This window comes from Triplophysa dalaica, chromosome 25, assembly GCF_015846415.1.
Source record: "Triplophysa dalaica isolate WHDGS20190420 chromosome 25, ASM1584641v1, whole genome shotgun sequence".
NCBI classification, from domain to species: domain Eukaryota; kingdom Metazoa; phylum Chordata; class Actinopteri; order Cypriniformes; family Nemacheilidae; genus Triplophysa; species Triplophysa dalaica.
In genome coordinates this window covers 7994403-8018770 of record NC_079566.1, presented here as the reverse complement: position 1 = coordinate 8018770, position 24368 = coordinate 7994403, and the positions used below count along the sequence as shown (strand labels likewise).

The window sequence follows — 24368 nt, the reverse complement described above, 5'->3', positions numbered from 1 at the left end:
ATTATCTATTTAGGTTGTTTGTAAGTTTGTATTTGGTACATGAGCGGAACATTACGACTTCACCTGCATGGCAGGACTGATGCATTTCTGAGTTGATTTCAGGTGTCTGTCATAAGAGGGAGGAGAGGTGTGTGCCACGGCTAACAGTGTGCGGATGAAGAAAAATGAATGCTTTCAGGAATGTCCTCCAAGCGTTGCTCCCTGCATCCTAATGCTCTAGGATGTCTTTTTTTAAAAAACTTTTTTAGAAATGCGATGTTGTTTAACTATATAAAATACAAGGTTAAATCAGCCTAAACTGGTCTGCTGGTCTTTAGGGGGTCTGGTGTCTGGTTTTAAAGGGGTCAAAAGACATTAGACAGTGAGCACAATGGGTTCTTGATGAGGCCTGTCTTTCATGAGGCATGTATGTGGCTTACTTTTCTAATCAATTATTTAAATAAAGCAATTTATTAAGCGTGTGTGTCTCGCTTTTCCATCTAAATTACGCTTTTGACACAGCTGCAGTTAAACCATGGAAAACACGGCCGCCACATGCTAGTGGAGTCTAAATCTTTACAACCTTCATCATTAGCCACCTGCCCAGACATCAGTCGCATACCAAGCACATGATTTGCTGTCTTCACATTTTCTTTGCCTACTCCTGGATGCATAAAACACTATGTGCTGTGCTAGTTTTCTTGATATCCAAAGTAATTAATTGTATTTATTGACAGCTCTTTGGCCTTCTTGTTGCTCGTATTGGGTTTTATGTGATAGACAGTCAGGGGGATATTAGAAGTGACTGAAGACAGCTTTGATCTTGGGTCATTCAAGTCCAGTTGGGCTCTGCAATTCATCGTGATGAATTATAATCAGCAATTTTGGGTAACGATTACCAAAACAAAATAATTGAGGTAAAAAAGATTATTGAGCGGCATTGCATTTCGCAGCTTTTTTCACATTTATTTTTAGTGTTTTCAGTTGAATTCAAGTTAGAAAGAAACATTTTTTTTATGTTTGTTCAAAACATTTTTGTCATAATCGAGCTGCCCTAAAGTCCAACATCTAAAGCCATTTTTACACTAGCAGCGAAAAGCGAAACAAATGCGAGACGTGATGACGCACTACAATCAAAACAAAAGATCTCTAAGGAGCCAACACAGAGGGTTGATAATCTGTGATGCAAAAAGCAAGATTTTCTTTATGTTGTCTAGTGTGTTCTGTTTAAATTGAGCTTTACATCACATGCCCCAAGCCCCCTGTTTAATGGCAGCATTTATATTTACATTTAGCATTAAAGATCAAAAACTAACTAAAGTAAACAAACTTTTTTCGGGACCAGCTGTGAGAGTGGAACATCTTACACACTTAGTTTAAATTGTCACTCTCGTGAGACGCTATGCATAAATGCATCTGCTAAATGTAAATATAAATATAAAAGGGGATGTACAACAGAGTTTCATGCCATCTTTACAATGTTAAACGTGAGGTCTTCTCATGCTACACGTAGTATTTCTGTTTTCGATACACTCCCCCCAGCATTCGTATAGGTTTCGGAAAGTTTTTCCGAACATGAAAATCGGTTCCATAACAACTTCTCTTAGTTCCTCATTGGACAATTCTCCTGTAAATGCAGGCCCACGCGTCAACCCACGAGAGCGAGAAGGAAGAGCATGCACACGCGTCAACCACGGAGAGCGTGAGAAGGGGCCTACCCACACGTCCACAAGGTGGAGCAATAGGGAGAGAGCACTGCGTTCGCGAAGTTCACCTGTGTTTGTTTGATCACTGCATTTTGGTGAGTATTGTTATATAACGCTGGATTTGGAGATCGTTTGAAACTGATAGATAGAGCGCTAAAAGAACTCGAACATAAGTCGTACGCGGTTAAGTGAAAGTGAATCATACATCCGTGTTTTGTTGGCAATGGGTGCACACAAGCTTTAGTTACGCATACCCACCCCCGCACTTGTATGTTTTCGAAACAAGCAAACAGCTGTATCTGTCTTTTATAAATGTGATCAAACTTAAGACTACAGACCAGAGATATTTGAAGGATGCGATGCAGTATTACTCTGCAAGTACTCAAGATTAACATGACATGCAGAAACTGTGAGGTACGGCCACTTTAACCATCAGCCTCCTGCTCTTTACCAATACACTAAGCCCTGTGTCACAGCTTTTCCTCTATAGTTGAAATCCCAAACAGGTCATATCTCTCCCGCTGTGTACTTTTGCTTGTTGTCTCTGTGCAGGAGAGGTTAAGTGTTGCTTGCGGGGATGGTACGCAGTAGTGTGAAGTTTAAAGCACGGCCTAATGAGTTTTTGTTCAGCCGAGCGTGATCACGCCGCTCTGTCGATGGCGTCTCCTCTGCGGCCTGTGGCGAGGATTAGAGCTGCGGTTAATCTCCGGTTAGATCAGATCAGGCAAGTGCCGCTTCACCGCCCCCCCCGGGCACTGTTTGCCACCCTCTGTCTCCCAGCGAGAGCCCCGAAATATTTGCTTTGGAATGCATGGCTCCGCAGCTACTCTCCACCATAACAACCCCTTGTTTTTATTTCCCCTTCACTCCATACACCCTCCAGCAAGATTCCTGCCGTCTTTTCTTCTAAACACAAGTTGTCTCCGGATGGCCTGGAGGAAGGTTTTAGGTTTTGGTCAAGAGTGCCCGGAAGGGCCGCGTTTCCGGCTCTCACAAGCTAGTCTCTCTCCCTTAGGCAAACCCAGGTCAGGTCAAAGTTAGCTTGTAAAACATGCATGTGTTTGCGTCTCTTTGCTTGTCACTATCAGCAAAAGATGTTTGTGCGTTCTGTCTGCTAATGGACGATTCACAGGCGAATTGCTTTGCTTTTGTGCGTTTCCAGCTTTCTGTTTGTAAATTTGACCCTAAACGCATTTCGATACTTCCATTAGCGTATTGAGTTTCGCATCATTGCGCATTACCCAATGACTGGCGTTTATTTTCTGTGATTTATTTTTTCATTTAGCGAGCAACATCAAAGAAATTACTTCTGGCTCTCCTCTCAGGGTCCTGCTTATCAGATTAGTCGCAAGACCCCTTTTTCTCATACTACATTAGCTTCTTTTGTACAGTCATGTGCCACAAGAGTTTATTCACATTCGGACTAAATTGATGTTTCACCTCCTGTATTTGCGTAGCTTCAGCTGTGGGTGAAGCAGTGTCTGGCCCTACATGTTTGGCAGGATTTGAGCGTTTCAATGGGTACGCATGTCTGTGTCGGGAGATTAAGTTATCAGTGTCAGGCACACACTGGGCAAGCTCAGTCCCCGGTCGAGAGCAGTGGTGGAACTCTGTGGTGCGTTGGAGGTGGTGTGGATGGGAATGCTAAAAGATTTTGTTTCACGCAGCGGCAACAAAGTGGAAGAAAACGCTAATGCTGCTAATGACCCGTTTCCCGCTCGACGCCACCCCCTCCCCACATCCTCCGTTCTGCTTGTTGGCACGGCAACCGAGACAAAGGTGAGCACAAGTGGGTGACTCAAGGTTGAGAGGTGATAGAGAGAGTTCTGAGAATAGGGATAATGGTAGTGATATACTACCCTGAATTATGCTTTCAAGTTGAGACTGAAGTTGATGTTTTAAAGAAAAAATGAATTTGATATGCTGTAGTGTTCAAAAGAATGTGTTTAAGTCTGATACTTAATTCCACAAAGTGTTTAAAAACGTTTAAGATGCAGTGATTGAGGGAAGCATTCAAGGTGGTTTATTTTAAAGGAGAAGTACTCCTTCAAAATGGAAATTCTGTCATCATTTACACGCCCTCTTGTCATTTCAAAACTGTATGACAGAACACAGAAGAAGATATTTTGAGATAAAGAACGGCATCCCCCCATTCATTTCTATTTTATGGATGCAAGTGAATGGGGGGGTGGTGTTAACAACATTCTTCAAAATATCTTCTTTTGTGTTCTGCTGACGCAAGAAAGTCATAAAGGTTTGAAATGACTAAAGGGAATGATGACAGAATTTTAATTTGAAGGTGAACTACTCTTATGTTCTTGAATTTGTTTAGCAGTGCGTATGGAAACATTAATAATGCTGGAATATGGGAACATTAGGGTTGGTTACAGGATGCACCTGCTCTTATAAAATGGCCTTATGGTCCTTGGCGAGTATATGATCATGTCGAGCAATGATTGGATACAATGACTCTCATGGGATGACTGTCTTTACCATTACCTCCCTTGCCCTTTTGACAACAAACATTGATGGTCGAAGGGCTTTTTCAATTGTAAACTCATTTGGGTATGAGAAATGGAGGTGAAAGATGGCACACCAAACTATAATGGTTTTTCCATCGATTCAAAGAGCTGTTCCCACGGGTTATGCTCAACACAGAGTAATGTTGCGTTGGCCTTGAATTTAAGTGGTTTCCATAAATTTCTTTTTTTTTTTTTTAACTAGATCATAGAAATAATGATTTATTATGTGGAAATTGAAAAAGAGGTTGCCATTTTGCGGTAAGCAACTGTCATGTAATGTTGTCTTCCCTTGGTGAGGTTTGACATTGTGCTCATACTATTTGATGTGTTTGAAACTCATTATATTCTACTTTAGAAAACACAGACTGTAGCACTGACCTCATGATGGCTGGAAAGGAAGATTCTGTGTTTTAGTTAAAGGGACAGTTCACCCAAAAATGAAAAATCTGTCATTCTTTAACAACAACCTGTATGACTTTCTTTCTGCTGCAGAACACAAGATGTTTGAAAAAATAAACCGAACAATGGTGGTACACATTGACCACTATTGTATGGACAATGTAAGCAAATCAATGGGCTCGGTTACCAACATTCTTTAAAATATCTTCTGTTGTGTTCTGCAGAAGAAAGAAAGTCATACTGGTTTGAAATATCATGAGGGTGAGTAAATGATGACACAATTTTCATTTTTCGGGTGAAATATCGCTTTAAAAAAGGCTTAAGGATAATTGGTTGATGCATTGCTGGGCTTTTAAGCAAATTAACTTGTGTGATACAATTTTTTACCAGATTTTTTGCTGAATTGATTTTCAGTTTTTGGACGTTATCATATTGCCCCTTTCAAGAACTTATCTGGAAAAGCATACCTGAAATGTCTGCCAAGTTACTTGATTTGCCTTAAAGGGATTTCCTGGACCCAATTCAAAGGTATCCCCTGCTGCCATGGAAACCATGTAATACTAGTTAAACCTATCTTGTTTTGCATATTTTGCTCATTTGGTTTTAAATCTCTATAGGATGCTTTGGAGGTAGGTTTGTTTTCTCAAGTGGATCGGCTGCTTAAACTCTACGCAAACTGAGTGTTGCAGGAGCTAATTAGAATTAAAGCAAGGCACCTTTTATAGATGCACAGAGAACCTGTGCTAAAGAGACTTGTTAATTCTAATGCTTTGTTAGCGGCTAATAGTTTAATAATGGTGTGCTAATGAGCTGCTAATAAACCACGTACCTTTAGCTCTGAGAATGAATAAAGTTGTATAAGATTCTAAAATGTCAAGAAATCAACACACAGTTAGGAATATGTCACTCAAGTAGTAGTTGCAGTAATGTCCCTATGTGCTTAGATGTACCGCAGGGGCTTATTTACCAGAAATGGGATTTACAGGACTGTGTGGGTCTGTGATTTTGTGAAGATGTTCTAGAGTTTGAAGCAGCCAGAACAAAGCTTTGGAAGACATGAGTGCACAGACACTAATACCTTTATGGGTCCACAATTCATGTCTTATGGACTATCATGTACTAGCCACTTCATGTACTATGAGCTATGTGCAAAGATCTCTCCCCCTATTCATTTATATCTAGTGCTGTTCAACGATTAAAGCATGATTAATCAAACAAGTTTTCCGTTGATTTACAAACTGGGGGCTCCAAGATGGATCCAGAGGGGCCACAGATTTTTATGAAATATAGAAGCTTATAAATTTTGTTCAATCAAACATGAGAAAAATAAGACCACCAACCAAAAGAATTCTATAACTGTATATGTTTCTGAATTTATAAATAAATAGGTTTTCATTTGGGGGGCGCAAAGCGATGCACCCTCACAAAAGGGGGCCTTGCAAGGAAAAAGTTTGAGAGCCACTGGCTAAGTACACTTACATTGGAAACTTTTGAGTGATTCGTGGCTATAATGTACCCTTCTGTACCACCCTTGTCTTATACACTTATTTGTTGCTCTTCAGGGGAGCTTACTGACTTTTTTAGCCCCGTCTCATTGGCTATGCTCAAATTGAGTGGGCTGAATGCGCCAAAAAAAAACTGGCTTATCTCCACAGGATCCTCTCCCTGTCTTTCACACCCCAGGCACCTCTCTAGCATCAGAACACCATGTGCTGTGTGTGATTCACTGGTTTATTTTTGTGGGACCCCTTGTGTCATAAAATTGGGCGTCTTCTTTCTCAGTGCCTGACAGAAAGTGGCAACTAAGTGATGGATGTGAGCTTTTTGACAGAGGCTTGCTTTGGTCATGCTCGGCAAGACATCAGCATCAGGTTATCTCTTTAACATCAGGGAATCAGACATCCTTCATATTTTTTCATCAAAGGCTGAATCTCCAGAGTTCCCATTTTAGTTTTCTTCCATTGTGCTTTCTGACTTTTTTTACTTATTCTTTCCTCATTTCTGAAATTTTGCTTTTTGCCCTATGCGCACACTTTTTTTCTTTATCTCCATTAGTCTCTTTGCTTATGACATCATAGTATGCCACAATATTTTAAAAATAATAGAAACATATAAATAAATATATAGAATACCTATATTCGAAAAATTAAAAAATATATATTTTATAAATATTTAATACAATTCTATTATTTAATAAAAACTTGAAAAAAGTCTGAAAACACATGTTTGTATTTAGTTTAAAAATAAAAATTGAACAGTAATAATAATTCAAAATTCAAATAATAATAAATAATAAAAACATTTTTTTACAAAAAATATATTTTTGTTGCAAAGACCAGACGGGGTGAAAAATTTATAAATTAATCAAAAGCTTGTAAACAAAATACACACACATATATATATATATTATTTTTTAAGTATAATAATTAAAAAAACTTTTTTTATTTTGTTGCAAAGACCAGACTGGTTGAAATTGTATTTTGATCAATTCTATTAGTAATCAAAACTTCTAATCAAAAATCTAAACATATATTTGTAAGCTGTAATAGATCAACCGAAGAGCCCTAAGTATCTGACCATAATATACAAGAAACCACATGTCTTGTCAACATAAGTGATGTTGTGATACTACCTAGTATCGTGATGCTTTACCTGGTTTTCATACCTGAAAACATAAGTATTGTGAACCTTAGTATGCAGTGACGTGATGCAGGAATATTTGATATATAGTAACTGTGAACCTTGTGGCATTGCTGCTCAGGGCCGCTCATCACCTTTAGCTGTCACATGGGTATTATTTTTGCTGCGTTTTCGCTACAGGGAGCCTCGATTCTGGCAGATGCATCTGCCTATCGCTCGTGCCGTCACTGTAAAAACGCTCCTTTGATTTATTTTGAGTGCGTTATTGAATCAATTTAATGAAGATGACAAGATCGAACTGCAGCGGTAGTATGATCTCATAGCAGGAAAGTGTGAAGGAGTGGGAACTCGTGAGCGTGAACCTCCTCTACCCGAGCTCCCGGAGACCCCCAGGGAGGTGCTGATCTGCTTTAGGTTTTTTCTAGTCTCCATCTCCTTAGGGCAGAAGATATGCCCCGCTGCTCAGTGAAAACATGATTGGCAGATCGCAGAGGCTTGTGATGTGCTGGAGATGATTTCTCGGGTGTAATTAGGAGGCAGGGACCATAGAGCAGGAAGGAGAGATGTACACCTCCCTCATCCCGACTCCCGAGGGGCAGACATGCACGGAGGCGGTCGGCTTGCTGCAGAGGTTACAGGGGCTTACTTCAGCCTGGCAAAGAGAAAGACCTCCGGACATGCTGTTATTAGACGGTGTTATGGACGCACTGACATGTATGGACTGTGTATAGTCTGTGTTGAGCTTAAAGGGATCGTTCACTGTAAGGTAAAATTTGGATTCATGATATAACGACCTACATGTCATTCCAAACTTGTATGATTTCTGCAGAAGACAAAAGAAAATATTTTGAAAATGTTGGTAACCAAACAAGATTGGACCCCATTGACTTCCATCATATGGGCACAAAACCACATAGACGTTTCTCAAAATACCTTCTTTTGTGGTGCACAGAAGAAAGAGGTGTAGGTTTTGATCGACATGAGGATAAATATATGATGACCGAATTTTTATTTGTGAGTGAGCTATCCCTTTAAGATGAAGATCCTGGAGAAGTTTGTTTTGTTTTGTTTAAATTAGCTAAATGTATGATTTATTTTAATAGGGTGTATAAAAGGATCACCTAAAGATACAGATTTAAAAGCAGAAATTCGCACAACCAAACAAAAAAACTGACACTAGATGGCGCCATAACTCTTTAGCCAAGCTTTCTGTGGCAGTGTGCTTATTTAAAGCATGAATAGTGGCTTTGATCATACATCTCCTGTGTTACATGTGTGTGCATCACAAATGAGATCTAGTTGAGTGAACATCATTGTATTGATGGTCAAAAGTATATGAATGCGGTGACAGTATGGATTATGGAATGGAATATGAAGGGTTTTTTAATGTTGTTACAACTATTTCTTCATAATGAAGTCCAGTCAAGCTGCCATCTGTAAATAAAGCATCATAATCTCAAAGAGGAACCCATTCATCCTTATGGCAATGTTCAAGAGGTGTGTCAGTGTGAACTATAGAGTAAGATCTTAAAACGGCTCATACATACAGTACTGCATGCACATGTTTTTTTCTTTGCTCATTTAAATACATTTATATGACTATTTTGAGGGGCGTGATGTTTTTATGTATGTAAGGAGGTATTTATTCGCTGTTGTACCTTACAGGTGCCGTGATATTTGCTTGCAAGGCTTAAGAGAACAGGCTCTGATATTCTATTTGAGACTAAGCACGCCTACGGCACACAAAAGACCAGGAGCAGTTTATCCTCGATGTGTACAAACCTTATCTGATTATCTAAATCAATTGAAGTGTTATTTTTAGTACCTCTCTTGTGTTAGTGGGAATGAAGTCATTTATATAAGCTTCCAAAGGGAATAAATGATGACCGAAAATCCTGAAATCCAAAAATATTATGCAATTATATATAATTCAGGTGTGCTGAGATTTTTAATGCGTGTGCTAGAGATGAGAATATAGGAAGTAGATCTTATCATGTTTTCCTGGGCTCTGGTTCCCGGTCACAGACACCTGATGAAGTGTCACTGGCCAAATTTATCCAACAAGTCTGTGAGACAGAAGCCTCATATCAGAGGAAGAAATAAAGAAAAAGATCCAGAGGTTGAAACCAGTCTTTCTCATGTGCACTCCAGGCACTGGGATGTGCCATGGAAACCATTAACTGAGGTTTCAGTCTGTTAAAAAATGTCTTGACCCCAGATGAAATGAGTGTTCCTGAGCTCATTTATCCAGGACACAGTAAGAGACTTGTGTGGGGAAAATGAGACAGTAGCGCCATTGTGAACTTTTTCAATGTCATATCCATTTTTTTATTGATAGATAGATAGATAGATAGATAGATAGATAGATAGATAGATAGATAGATAGATAGATAGATAGATCTACTGGAGATGAAAATTAATGTTCTCTTTTATGTTTTTTCTAGTTGTGCTCAACTCAAAAATATTTAGCTGACTAAAGATGAACCACTTATGACTTGGAAATTAAAACAGTGATAACTCTGTGAGTGCAAAAGTTATTGAGCGAGTAGGATATGAGATCTTTTATGCCTGTGGCCTGAACGGTACCCCACAAAAAAAAGATGTGTGTTTGAATGATTACCATGCATTCATTTGATAACCATGCATTAAATCAATGGCATTCATTTCATTTACATCATTGTAACCAAAAAACTTCCATATTAACCTTTGATCTCTGTGTGACTGAGAGTGATGATGATCTAGTACCATTTAATCTCACCCCTCCCTTCGATCAGTTGAAATGTCTATTTTTGATACTATTTTTTCATCATATATACAGTATTTCATGCTTTTTTGAAAACGAGGTGCCGAGGTTAGTTGTGCAAATCTGCCGTTTCAAACCTCCCTGTTTTTCTGATTGTAAATCACAACATTCAAAGTGTCCGCAGAAGAAGTCAAAAGTTAATGCAAGGTCTCGGATCGAAAAAACTTCCATGCAGAAATCTGGTGGGTTTGGCCTTGTTTTTATATTTTTTAGAGTGGTGTTTTTTCCCCTCTGAAAACCAATTTAATTACAGGATGCCATCAGCTAGACTCTCATTATCGTGTTTTTTGTGTTGTTGTTTCAAATGTTTTTGTTTGGTTTGGTTTCGTGCTTTTTGTCTTATTTTCTTTCTTGCTTCTTTTCTGTTTTTTTATTCTCATGCAACTCATTTGTCCTTGTGAAATCTGGCTTGTGGTTAAAGACTGAGCTGTGCACTGGAATGTACATCTTTCCCTGTGCTTTTGAAGTTGCTTGTGTATCCATTTTACAAGAGACATTGTTTTGGTCCCCTAAAACTCTCTTAACACGCATTTCCTCTCAGAGCCAAACTAGAGATGTGTTCCCCCCAAAGGATCAAGCGTTTGATTAGTTAATTTTTTTTTTACTTACTGTTGCCTTAAAGAATTTCATCCCACGGCTAGTTTTTGTATCATGCAGATGTTTTCTCATGAGAGCAGACTGCTTCTTATTTACAGTAATACTTTACAAGTGTCCCTGAGACTTTTAATAAAATGAACACTTGTGCTCGTCCTAGATTTGTTTCCGCTTCAGATGTCCCGGCTATCTCCCTTTGCAATTGAAATGAACGGAATACTCTTCAGATGTCAGAGGGGATCATTTTTTGGACATTTGGATGCATATTTGTACACATTGCCATCTGAAAAACAAAATCTATCCGAGTTGAAATTTCAAGCCTCTTCTTTTTTTTGTCTCCACTTTGCACCTGCCTCCTGTTACTCCACTCCATTATTTGTGTATTGGCTATTCCTCCCTCATCCTCACATTCCTCTTCTCTTACACACACACACACATACACACATCGCACTCCTCTGTCAGGTGCACAGTGGGCTGAGCACCGCAGCTGCTGTTGGTTAACTTTGTTGATAAAGCAAATCAAAGTGGTCTTCAGAAGCCCCTTTCTCTTTTTCTGCTCCTTTGCCCCTTTTCTCTTTTTTAAACCTCTCTTTTTTCCCATCACGTCAGTATAGTCTGGCTTACTCAGGTTAAATTCTCTGTGTATCTGAGACTTAATATCCCTGTCTGGCTTTAAGAGACTTTGGGTTTATCAGAGCCTGACTTGAGCCTGCTGATATCTCACACCAATGCCCGTGAGCCTTTACCACAGGCTTTGTGTGAGAGTTTAGTGTTTTAAGATGGTCGGGTTCTACCAATATATGACTGTGTCATCTTCGTTTATAGGAAGTCTGTTTTGTATGTTGATGTGTTGTTGTTTATTATTTGTTTAGTATTCATTATTTTTGTTACACTAAAATGTACTAAAATTATTGAATTGTGAATTTTGAAGGAATGTTCAAGACACTTTTTGTCAACAATTATGCATACAGTGACTAAAATTTTCAAATATTCTCATTAAGAGTTTGTTTTGCATTTTAACCGTTTATTTATTTTTTATGTTCTAGAAAATTATATTTGATGTTGATTTTCCATAGTGACTTTCCACAATACATATTGTCGAAAATATCAGCAGCTTATATTAAAAATATATATATTTACTGCTAAACACAATGTTAAAATGCCTCCCTGGTTTCCAGAAATGAATATCTTTTTAGATTGATGTTGAAGCAGCAAAGATGCGATTTCATTTGTGATGAATGTTCTCATTTTCTTTTACTTGTTTACAGTCACTGTGATCTATTCTTCAAATGAAGAGCTCAATATAACCAAATAATAATCAGCGAGCAAAATGCTCTTCAGACCTACCGGCTCTTGAACACTGATCCTTGGTTTTATCTGCTTTCTGTTGTAGTTCATTATCAGATGGAGATGATGAGAAGTCTGCGCCATGTCAACATCGATCACCTTCACGTGGGCTGGTATCAGTCAACCTCATACAGCTCTTTCGTCAGTCGGGCTCTTGTGGACTCTCAGTTCAGCTACCAACACGCCATCGAGGAGTCTGTTGTGCTTATCTACGGTAGGTTTTTCTCGGCTAGCCTCTCAGAGCAACATTGGCTTGACCAATGGCATTAGCTTGTGTATACGAAAACAGTCATTCTTGAGGGTTAGAATTATGGTTGTAAAATATCAAATTGACTCTTGAAGTTTTCAGGCTTTTCCTTTTCTAATGGAACGGTCAGCCTTTAACTCTCAAGTGTTTAAGACCTTAATGTTTGAAACAATAACTTTTTTTCAGGTACATTTATCCTATATGAAAGAGGTTTTTGTTTTTGACTGAGAATTATTATTTATTTCTTCATCTTAATGACTCGTTGAGTAAGCCGTTGGTTGCAATTCGCAACCTCACCACCAGACGCCACTAAATTTCACACACTGTACCTTTAAAAACAAGCACAATGTTAATCTCATAGTAAAGAGTTATCATTTGATCAGTTGGTGACGATATCTTGGAAATATCAGATTGACATCTTTTTACGTAAGGAAGTAATTTACAATTTTATGTTTTGATCAGAGAAGGCAATATAGAGGCAAAAGTCATGGATTGCAGCCTGAAACTATCATTTCTGATTTTGCACCATTATTTTCTTAAATAAGATCAAATCATACTCTTAAACATGTAATGAGAAAAAAATTATGTGCAACTTTCACATCAAAATCTCTTTGGCTTTTCTTCATTGTCCATCAAGCATCGGCTTACTTTTTGCCTAATCCACCTCTCAGTCTCAGTACTACATGCTTGTGTGAACATCGGCGTGTTTCAGAACCCCCAACACGCACTTCTTTCCTACTGCACTGCCTCTCCTTCTCTACACCGTTCTCTCTCTTTTTGGCCGCGGACAGAATCTCCCCCCTTGTGTAAACAGGAGACTGGTGTGTGTATCGGCCCAGCAGCAGCCTTGTCTAGACAGAGTTTCCTCCCCTCTGTTTATTTAGCTTGCTATCAGCGAGCTGATGTGTACCTTCAGCAGTAGATTCAGGACGCGGACAGCCCCTTATCCACCAGCACAAACGCCCAGATGTCAGATGGCTGCATGTGGTGGATGAGCTGACAGAGAAGTGGCATTAGCAACAAATCTGTCTTCAAAGATGCACGCCACACCTCCAATTACCACCTAACCGAAACAACCCTGCCACAGACACTCTTTGATTACATCACAGATTGAATAGATACAACTTCAGATGTTTGCATTCTCCTTTACATTTACATTTAGACATTTAGCAGACGCTTTTATCCAAAGCGACTTACAAAGAGTTAGGGAGCAACAAGCGATATGTCATACAGGAGCCATAATACATAAGGTGCCAATACAAAGTTAAAGTTCAACAAAAGCTAGACCACTTCCTGTTGAGAGAAAGTTTATTTTATTTTTTTATTTGTCCGTCAGGTATTCACAGAAGGGTGGGGTGGTACATCCAAAGATAATCCCTTTAAGGGATGGTACATCCAAACAAAAATCGGATGCAATTGGAAACAATTTTGTGATCATTTACTCACCTTTATTCATTTCCAAACTAAAGTGACTTTCTTCTGCAGAACACAAGAAAATATATTTTGAAGAATGTTGTCAACCATATAACAGTGGTCTCCATTGATTGGACACAGGACCATGGAGACATTTCTCAAAATATCTTCTTTTGTGTTCCTAAAAAACAGAAAGTCGTACAGGTTTTGAATAACATGAGGGTGAATAAATGATGTTAAAATTTATATTGGAAATATAAGGAAAGATATTAAATCTTGTTCAGACAATCTATTTTTAATCAAGTTTATTTACTCTATTAACATATAGTTTATTTCTTGGTTTAGTATAAATAAGGCTAACATTTCATGGTTTATTGTCAAAAAAATAATAAAGCAATTTGTTAATGGAGTAATATAATGGAAATCTAAGTTTTAAGCAAGTCATAATATCTTCGGCAGTCTTGCTTCTCCGGTAACTTTATCTTGGTTAAGAATGTTGAGTATTTTTACTGGAAAACGAGACCAAAAACTCTTCTAGCACTCAGACTTCTCTCGCCAGATGTGTGTCCCTATCAGAGTGTTTGTTCAGTCTCCTCCTTGTGGTGGAAGGCAGGCCCTCCTCACCAAAAATATATCAAGACACCTACCAGCTGCCAGAAGCCCCACCCTGCACCAAGTGCTCTTTCCACACGAACAATGAGAGCATTCAGACATTCATTGGGCCGACGAGTGCACGAACCATAGACGTAGCTGCATATGTTCTGCTGGCTTACAGGTAAAAGGAGAGTGAAAAAAACGCTTTGTGCAAATGGAAATACAGTGGTTCAAAGGACTAAAATCACTGAAAAATATAGCATTTTACTCGCTTACTGCTTTCCAAGAATTGTGTTGAGGATGCTACACAAAAGTGATGCATGAATACATTCCAACACTTAATACTTATTAGATATCTCTCTGTGTGCTCTTGAAATAAGTTAGTTCCACTCTTGTGAACAGGGACATAAAGGCTAACTCAATCTTACCTGTGACTGAGAAAGTTTAAAAATCTCTCTGTCTTGAACGACCCCATTGGCATAATAAAAAGACAGAGAATCTTTATTACTTTTCAGAATGTCTAAATGCTTTTATTGTAATATGAGTGAACAAGGAAAAGTTATGAAATTTGTGAATCCACTCTTTGGATAAGAGGCAGAGCTGACGGTCAAGTTTTGTACGTCTTCAGCAGAGCATTAATGAAGTCTTTTTGACGTGAAATGTCAGCTTTTAGACAGTGATGCTAATCCGCTTTGACTGGCTGACAAATACGTTCCCTCAGCGTATTAGCATCTGCTTCTTTTCAAATGTCATAATCTCAATTTTACCTTTCGTACATTTCTTCCAGCAGGTTTTTAAACTGCTCTACTGTTGTTGTCTTGTCTACCTAAAGATATTTTTCATTCCTGAAGGAGATATCTAGGGTAGTTTTAGGAGGTTTGACTCGTTTGATCTCATCATAGGAAACTGTTAACCAACAGCATATTTGACTGGTGCGTGGACAGATATGTGTGTTTTGTGTAGTTTGTACTTGATGCCCATTTTGTGACAAAAATGTGTTTTTGGTTCGCTTGTAGATCCTGTTAAGACATCGCAGGGTTCTCTGTGTCTGAAGGCCTACAGGCTGACCCCCAAACTGATGGAGATTTGTAAAGAGAAGGACTTCTCAGCAGAAGGGTAAGCCTTCAACGTATTCGCATGCAGACTCGCCTTACTTAAACCTTGACTTTTTGCATGAGATATTCACAGAACACTCATGAACACCTGATCTGGTAAAAAAGCAGGTTTCTCAATTTTCTGTTATTAAAAACAAAGCACAGACTAAACCTAAGAATGCATACAGTGTATATTGTAAAGCTATTGCAATGGCATATAAATGTTTTATGATATAGAAATGACAATATCAGGTTTTCACGGCCAAAGAATTCACAGTGACGGTAAGAAGAAATCCTATTGGTCACATTTGTGTTTAATTTTGTGTTTTTGGCTGATAAATCACTCTCAAAATACAAATGTATAGGGAGGAATAGAAAGAGAAAGTTTCCTAACCATTGTGTCTCTGAAAGCAACACTTTAACCGGTTGCTGAATCATTTACAATATTATGATGTGAGTCCAATTTACTCCGTATCGATAATTGTGATTTTTAATATCACAATTATCACCAGTACGGTATATTGTGACACCCCTAATACAAATAAAAATCTATATATGACAATAACTGTGATATTAGCATTAATGATCGTCGATTTAGTTCATCGCAGATGAAATGCAGCACCCAATTCATTGATTTTGTCGTAAGAGTCACAATGTTCCGACTGTGATTCACTGGCCAAACTGATTTGTTTAGTAACGTTATTTAGTTATAAATAACACAATTAGATATTAACTATAACTGAATAGTTCAACAATTTTATTTTTTAATTAATCTCTATATTGAAATTCTTTGCAACAACCACATCTCAAACAGCCATCTAATCATCACATCCTGTAAATAATTCCGTTAAAAATCCATTGACATCACTAAACCGATCAAAGCAGCTTGTTGCTTTTAAAATCAGTTGACTGCACAGTCTTGAGTGCTTGTCTAATGCACCAATTACTGACGGAGAAGAGTTGAAATCATCCAATCACTTCATTAGAGTGATCTGCTCATGAAACTCGCATGGCAAGAGACTATTTGGGTAAATGTCATCATCCAATTACCATCCTAAATATGCGATAAAGCCAGATACTTACAGAAGTAGGTTGCTTCTGCAATATGACCTTTGTTGATGGATGGAAAATGTCTGTTCTGTGTGTGCACAGGCTGAAGAAGGCCAGCTTGGGGTACGAGAACATGTTTGAAGAGGTGCCCATTGTCACCAAGAACTCTCATCTCATAAACGTTTTGCTGTGGGAGCTGGAGGACAAGTCCACTGTTGCAGACAAGCACGAGCTCCTCAACTTGTCCAGCAGGTCTGACCAAACACACATTCACCACACTTTCGAGTATTGAGAATGATGACGTGTGTAAATTTGTTCTAGCGATCTTATCCTCAATGATGCTTTCTCGAATTAGCAGAAAGTCGCAATTTCCAACGTGAACTAATGGAGAGGAGGACGTGTGCGCTGTCAAGTCAGACTTTCTAATAAGAAATGTTTCTGACACTCAAACAGCGAAAAATGTGACTTTGTACCTCTTGAACTTGAAGTGAGCTTTCAAAACGACTGTTCACAAGCGAATGTACTCGAGTCTGACAGCAGCTCTTGCCTTAATCTTACAGAATCCTCATGTTGGTATTAAAAACATCTTTCAGAAAGCCAGTAAAGGAAGGTTTGTGGGCTTCCAAGGACATTTCACACATGCCTGGCGACAGCTTTGAGTTTTGCCAAAAGGTCATTGCTGGGTTTTTTTGTCCATATTCAGTTCTGGAAAAGATAAATGACAATGTTATTCAGGAAGCACTTTTTACAGTCACACGGCCACATTGACGTCATAGGTGTGTGTGTACCTTTTCATTACAGTACGGCTTGTTTTGTTCTCATCTTCTCTCTAAAAACTCTTTCCTTTGGAAAGCGAAATAAAACGCGGAAGAGTAAATGTTAATAACATGGAAGCTTTGAAGAGGCTCCGTTGTAAATGATCTGCTTCTGCAGGTCAATTTTCTCCTTCAGATGAGACAATACATCAGATGCTATTAATATTTCAAACTTTTCTTAATTTAAGAATTGTATAGCTCGCACGAATGCGTGGGAAGCTGCGGTGATGGAGGGGAGGTTTGAGTTTCCAACTATCATTTTAATCTATTAATTATGTTCTGTGCAGCTATGTTTGAAATGATGCTTCTTGGGACAGAAATATCCATTTTTGCTGCTTTTCGAATTGTCAAAGGTCCAAGAAGGTTTGAAGGCCTCCTCACGGCTGACTAGAAAGGGAATTTTATCTTTTTAATTTGTCTCACTTAATTCGGCCTGCCAGATTCAGTTTTTCCCAGATGAAAGGTGGAGAACCTACGTCGCACTTCTTAGGACTTGAAAGAATGTGTTCATAATTACCTCCCTCACTGAAAGTTGACGGACGTACACGTATGCACAAATACACACAGAGATGCTTATTCAACATTGAAATCCATTAAGTTTGTATCACTGATCGTTAAGAAATAAATGAATATGGTAATAATAAGGAATGTTAAATAATAACCGTACCAAACAAAGTATGTTTTAGTAATACTAGTAAAATATTCGTCAACCCTGACGAACATGTTTTTTTTCAAAATCAGTATTTTGCAATATTTTACCATGAATGACACAACCAGTCTTAAGTAGCACGTGGACTTTTTAGGAAAAGCCAAAAATACCAAAAATAAGATTTTTCATTTATTCATCATTAGGATATTAAGTAAAGATCATATTACATGAAGATATTTAGTACTGTATTCACCATCTTGATGAATGACTTGCCACGATGCATGAAATTACACCGGTACACAGAGGTTTACAAATACTGTAGAATACCTAGAATTACTAAGAACAGTGACAAAAAAAGACCATTCAAGAGTGAAAACGATTACATTATGCCTGTATCTGGGGCAAGAAAGGGAATTTCCTACCGTAAATATATCAAAACTATTGAGTGGATGGCCTGCAACAGTGCCTCTGATTAACAACTTCAAAGGCAATTTTCTCAAAATTTTGATATTGTTCGCATTCTCAGATTCCAGAGTTTTTAAACGATTGTATCTCCGCCATTTATTTATTCAGCTTTCAGATTATGTAAAAAACTCAAATTCGAAAATTGGTTTTGTTGTCAAGGGTCACATATGATTTTGATTATTATTTATTATTTGTTTTTGCTATTCTTTTTCTTCGAAGTCTCATCTGCCGCATGTTTCCGTCTCTCTGGACACGATTTGCTCTCTCGTAAAGGGATAGTTCACCCAAAAATGAAACTTTTGCCATCATTTACTTGTTGTTTGGTTACCAACATTCTTTAAAATATCTTTTGCGTCTGCGGAATAAAGAAAGTAATGACAAGAGGGCGAGTAAATGACAGAATGTTCGTTTTTCGGTGAATCATCCCTTTAAAAGCATTCACAGACAAGGCGGATTTATCTGTGGCTTTTCTGTTTCGTTTCTTTTACCCCAAGTTTTTTCATGTCTTACTTTATGGTCTTTTCTAGTCCTTTGCTCTCTCCACATCTGTTTAAGTTATCTCTGTGCAGTCTGCTGTTGCCCTAGAAACAAAAGCAAACACTGAACTACTGCACCTCACCAACACAATACCTCCCTGTCTCTCTCTCTTACTTCCCAGAGGGTTCGCTCCAAACCAGCTCCCCTCATCTATGGGCAAAATATAGTTGCATTTTTTAGCTAAATGAAAAAAGAATTCTGCAGTATGTTGGCGTTGTGAGGTGATTTGGGTGGCTGTATGGGAATCTGTAAGCCTGTGGTAGTGGCTGCACAGCCCCAATTTAAAATGAGCTCAATCCTCCGGAGGGTCCAGTGCTAACCCTTTTTTATTCTTTGTGTTATTTTCTTCACTTTTTCTCTCCCTCCTCTCATGTTCTGGGCACCCTAGTTCTCTAGCTCTCTTAAAAGCGTGTGTTTCTATGTGTGTGTAGCAGGGGGTAGCCCAGATTTACAGCAACGTGTTTGGTTACCACAGTGATTTAGACTTGCGTACAGTATATATATCACCACTGTCTGAACAACCTGCACACACAAAACACACACACTTTGTTCCTTTTTGTTGTTGCTCAAAGCTTTGATACCCAGGATGGGGCTCACGGGCAAGAGTTGCTTGGTCTACAAGCAAAATCATGCCCCTTGGGTTGCACCAAATCCATCATGGCTGTCAATGTAGGATTGTTAGAGTTCCATCTGGCCTCAATGTGGCTCCCCAACTCGGTGATCTACCAGCTTCATTGGACTTCATTGACTTTCATTCAACGAGCTGGACGCATCATTGGAATCTGTTTGGCCTGAAGGCTCTCTTTGATTGGCCGGCAACAAGAGCGGGCGCCACTGATCATTTCCTCCACGTAAATCCATCCATTCATCATTCCGGTTAACTTCAGGAACGCAACAGAGTTGTTGTTCTTGTAGAAAGTAGCTTGTCTTTGAGCCTACAATATTATTGTGTTTGTCTTGATACGCTTCGGGGAACTCGACACAATTGAATAGTTGCGAGTGGTTTTGTTGAACTTGGGAAGAAAATCACACACTGATGAACACTGGAGTTAGCAAGAAATCCTCAATTTTCTTTAAACAGAAATGCTTTGAAGGTCACATGAGTAAAACGTTGCAATAAATATTGCAAACAAAATTCTGCTGCTGCTTTTTTTGTTAGTACAAGTTTCGATCGCTTGGTTTATGTTTGTCTATTGTGCAATGAAAACCCCACCTCGCATTTCTGTTTATTACGTCAAATATGACATCACATTCATTCTGAATGTCAGCAATAGTGTCGCGCCACACAGCATTTTGTCTTTCAGCGTAAACCAACAAATGACTTCTCGCTTGTCGCGTCTGGTTAAGATCATTTGTCTGTTTCGGTGTTAACGGACGAATTACTTGACGCCTGTCGTGTCTGGTTAGGATACACTGGAACACTTGGCTTCTCTTTCGGAAAATCTGAAATCTACTTTTTCGTAATTGCCGTCCCAAAGCGTGGGTTTCCTTGTTTGAGAAGAACCCCTCATTGCCCGTGACATTTTACTGTCATGTGCTAAGATAAGTGCTTAAGATTCACACGCGCATGATCTTTGTGTGTCTTGGCCCGTGCATGTTGTCTTATGCCGTCTCGGCGCCCCATATGTCCGGATGACCTAAACCTTCCGTCAATAGAACTCGAAATAGAACAGTGTGATTTTAATGAGTCACCTTTCTCCTGCGGTTCAGTTTTTAGGACGCCATGTTTCCCGGCCCGATGCTCTGCTCGAGGAACGACATCTCTTGAACTCCCGCTTGCCGTCATGGAAGGTGTTTTCTTTCCTGATCGAATAAAAGATAAACAACTTCCAACTGTCTTTTCAGGGGGATGTTAATAATATTCAGCGAGTCAGTGGAGACCGCAGTCACTGGCGGTTTATTCATGAAGACAACTTTAGATTAGCAGTTTTGTTTTGATTTGTTTGCGTTTGTTTCAGACAGAGCGAGAAACTGACGTTGAAATGGTATTAAGTATGCTAATAAAAGCCAGTAGATGCAGATGGTGTAGCCGTTTCCCAAAAAGTTTACTGAATCTGACAATTCCTTGTTCAGAAGTTCAAAAATGATTTATACTCCAAAGTAAATATTGCTTTTTAAATTTGTAGAAATTGCCATGGTAAGTTTATGGTAAAGCTTTATGCGGAAATGTTTAGGGTGCAAAACTAGCACTTCGCCGATCATAATAACTGGCTTAAGTAAATAAATAACGGGTTGGAAACACAGTATGTGGTTTAAATGAAGTTGTATGAATAATAGTCTGTCTGACCCTCACTGATGTAAGTGACTTGAGCAAATTAACAGTTTGAAAAAAGACAGTCTGTCCTCTACAGAAAACATCTGTGATTGTCAGGTCTCCAACATCTTTTAACTTTTACCGCAATGGAAGATTTGCCATCATGAGTTTATCTAGGATGCCTAGAAGTTTCCACATTTATTGCTTTAGGTTTCATCAAGAAAAAAAGTTGGGAAAATAAAACTATATATATACAGTATATATACTATATATATTTATTAGGGCTGTCAATAGATTAATATTTTTAATTGTGATTAATTGCGCCCTATTCGTGTGAACGTAATGTGAAATTAACATTTTGTCTCCAAATGAATGTAGAAAGAACACATTTCTTCAACAGCATCAATTTATGAATGAAAGCCAACATTCTAATATTTTTGGCTTTACAACTAACGTCTTTATTAAATATACATATATTTTCTACTAATCAAACCCATTATAATAAGTGTGCCCTTCCTACCTGTTTGACAGGTATTTAATATCCAGAAAATAAATAAAGTTCTCAAACACTTTACAGTCTTTACTGCAATACATGAAATACAGAAGAATTCTCATTAAAGCTACAAAATCACGTTGATTTCTTCTTTTCCTTTGTTCTTTGATTAACATTAGTGACAGGAGTCACAGAAATATGTTTTAGAACGTTCCCCCTTTAAAGCGCAAGTTATAGTCGTGTGTAGGACCTACGCCGTGACCTGTTTGAACCCCAACCTCAGGTCAAAAAACTCTGCGTTTACTCAAATGCATTTCTGAAAGAATTATCGAAGTATATTATTTGTTCATCTGTATTTAACACCTCAAGCTGCAACAGAAGTGACCGTTTACTTGCCGCTATCACTGCTCTAATGCTTCTCAAACAAGCTCATTCTTCTTCGCCTCTTGTCTTAGTTACACAAGTAACACTTTATGCAATATTTATACTGTTGGTTTATGTATATTTGTTTGTACCGTGTATTTATGGGTTTGTATTCGTTTTTACCGAAGACATGTTCATAAATGTACACTTAAAGAGTATCTGGTATAGACCATTTTGAAAGACACCAATCCAGAAGAACTTCCTGTTTCATTTTTTAAAACTACACAAATGTTACAACAAAACAGTTAGAACTGTTTCTTAATGTTAAACTAACTCCTTTTAAGATCTAATTATGTATGTGAAATAAAAAACAGAAATCATAGCTTAGAAGTGTTTATTATTGTAGATCTTGAACTGTAGCTGTGTATTTTGATCTGTGTGTGAGCTGTAGGTGGATGTAAGCTATTTGTTCTGTTGTCACGTGTACTTGTTTCTGTTTACGTGTGTGTGCTGCAGGTGTGTGTTTGTATGTACCGTAGAGGGTGTGTGTGAAGTTCAGATAGCAGGGCGAGTGGAAGATCCATAGAGCTCATTGGGTTCTGAATAATGAGGTGCATGGTAAAAGATGGAGGTCATAGAGAGATGGTTGCCCTCATTCATCAGTGCTGGCACGCATCCACAGAAAAGCTCTTCAGAAACATTAAAAACGGCTTCCAGGCCCACACACACATTCCCCCTGTTCTGTTTTCTCTCTTTTACTTTCCACAATCTCACTTTGTTGCCAAACCTGCCGAGCCAGCAAGCTTTATAGCTTACCCTGTAGGGGCAGTTAAAGGAGAAAAAAATCAAAGTAGGTGATTTTATTTATTTCTTGCTGTGTGGAGTCCAGTTAAACTGTGGTTAACATTCATTCCTTTAAATATACCGAGAACTGAGGTTTTGACGTCTTTTTTGTTTAATGTCATTTTTACAGACATCAAGCCTAATGCAAACTTATGTCTCTTCACAGACCTTTGAGTCTCATTTTGGAAATGTGGTGGACATGGTGTCTTCAGCGCGGAAATGTCACCTCCATGGAAAATTATTTTGATATTTATTCATCCTCGTCATTCCAAAGCTGTATGCCTTTCTTTCTTCCGAAAAATACAAAAGAAGACCTTTTGCAGAATGTTGTTAACCAAAAATCATTGGCACCCATTGACTTCCATAGTATGGACACAAAACCACTGAGACATTTCTCAAAATATCTTCTTTTGTGTTAGGCTGTTTTTTGAAACCACTTTGCCAAACTCAGGTCCTTACAGGCTCTTCGACCAGATTGGACCATATTCCAAAACAAAGGCGCCATGCACATTAAGCTGCTGACTATCAGTGGTGAAAGATTTCTCTGTAGGGTTGTTGCACGCAGACCTTACAAGATTACTTAGTGTTAACATAAATGTCCATGTGCATTGCATTGTGAATGTGTGCGGGGGTGTGTGTAAGAGTATACATGTTTATGTGTGACTGAGAGCTGCTTCTGGTTTGTCCGTACCCTCGGGAACTCTCCTCCCCACATACGTCTTGCAATTTTCTCCAAGATTAATGCAACACGCTGGTGAGGCTAATTTGTTGTTAATGGGGTTTACCAAGAACAGATAAACTGCTTTTGAAGACATTTCACCCATCATGGTGTTAGTCCTGTGGGCTGCCGTCCTGCCATAATATATGGCGTTAATTCCACTACAGTTGGAATGGGACCTGCTTTGCATATCCCGGGATGATACATGCAAATGTTTTTGATGTATGCTGAATCTGATGAATTATTAATGAGGAATCCATGTTCATCATCAGCTATTTTTCTAAGATTCTGTGTTTCTCTGCTATGGTTATAGTGCTGGGCTTTGATCTTTCAGCATCCCCTCGAGATTTGGGGAATTTTAGTCGATCGTCTTTATGGTTTTGCCTTTGGTACCATGTTTTATCTGATATTTTGTCAGGTATCAGAGGGTACTGAAATTTTAATAATATATGTGCTACATGAGAAAAAACATTCAGTGATATGGAATACAAAATTACCTTTATCAATACAAAAATCTTTATCAGTATTTATGTCTTGTTTTTCATAAAAAATATACACATCCTTAAAACTTGATACGGCTTGTGTTTCACTATATTAAAGGGACAGTTCACCAAAAAAATGAAAATTCTGTCAACATTTGCATACCGTCAAGTTATTTCAAATCTGTACAAATGTCTTTGTTTCGATGAACAAAGAGAAAGATATTTCGAAGAATGGTACTAAACAGTTCTTAGCCACCATTACTTTATATTTATTTGTTCTAAACAAGATATTTTGAAGAAAAGCTAACTGTTTTTGGCACTTTTGACTGTCATGTTTCCTACTATGGTTGTCAATGGTGGC

At 38.4% G+C, this 24368-nt stretch overlaps 1 protein-coding gene across 2 annotated transcripts in view; it reads left to right on the top strand.

Annotated features, from left to right (window-relative positions):
• Positions 1-24368, top strand: part of eif3hb (eukaryotic translation initiation factor 3, subunit H, b) — a 39923-nt gene that overhangs the window by 11755 nt on the left and 3800 nt on the right. For both annotated transcript variants that reach the window (XM_056741396.1, XM_056741397.1), the window contains exons 3-5: positions 12037-12204; positions 15261-15360; positions 16491-16640. In XM_056741396.1, coding sequence (XP_056597374.1) covers positions 12037-12204; positions 15261-15360; positions 16491-16640 — 418 coding nt within the window. The remainder of the gene's footprint in view (positions 1-12036; positions 12205-15260; positions 15361-16490; positions 16641-24368) is intronic.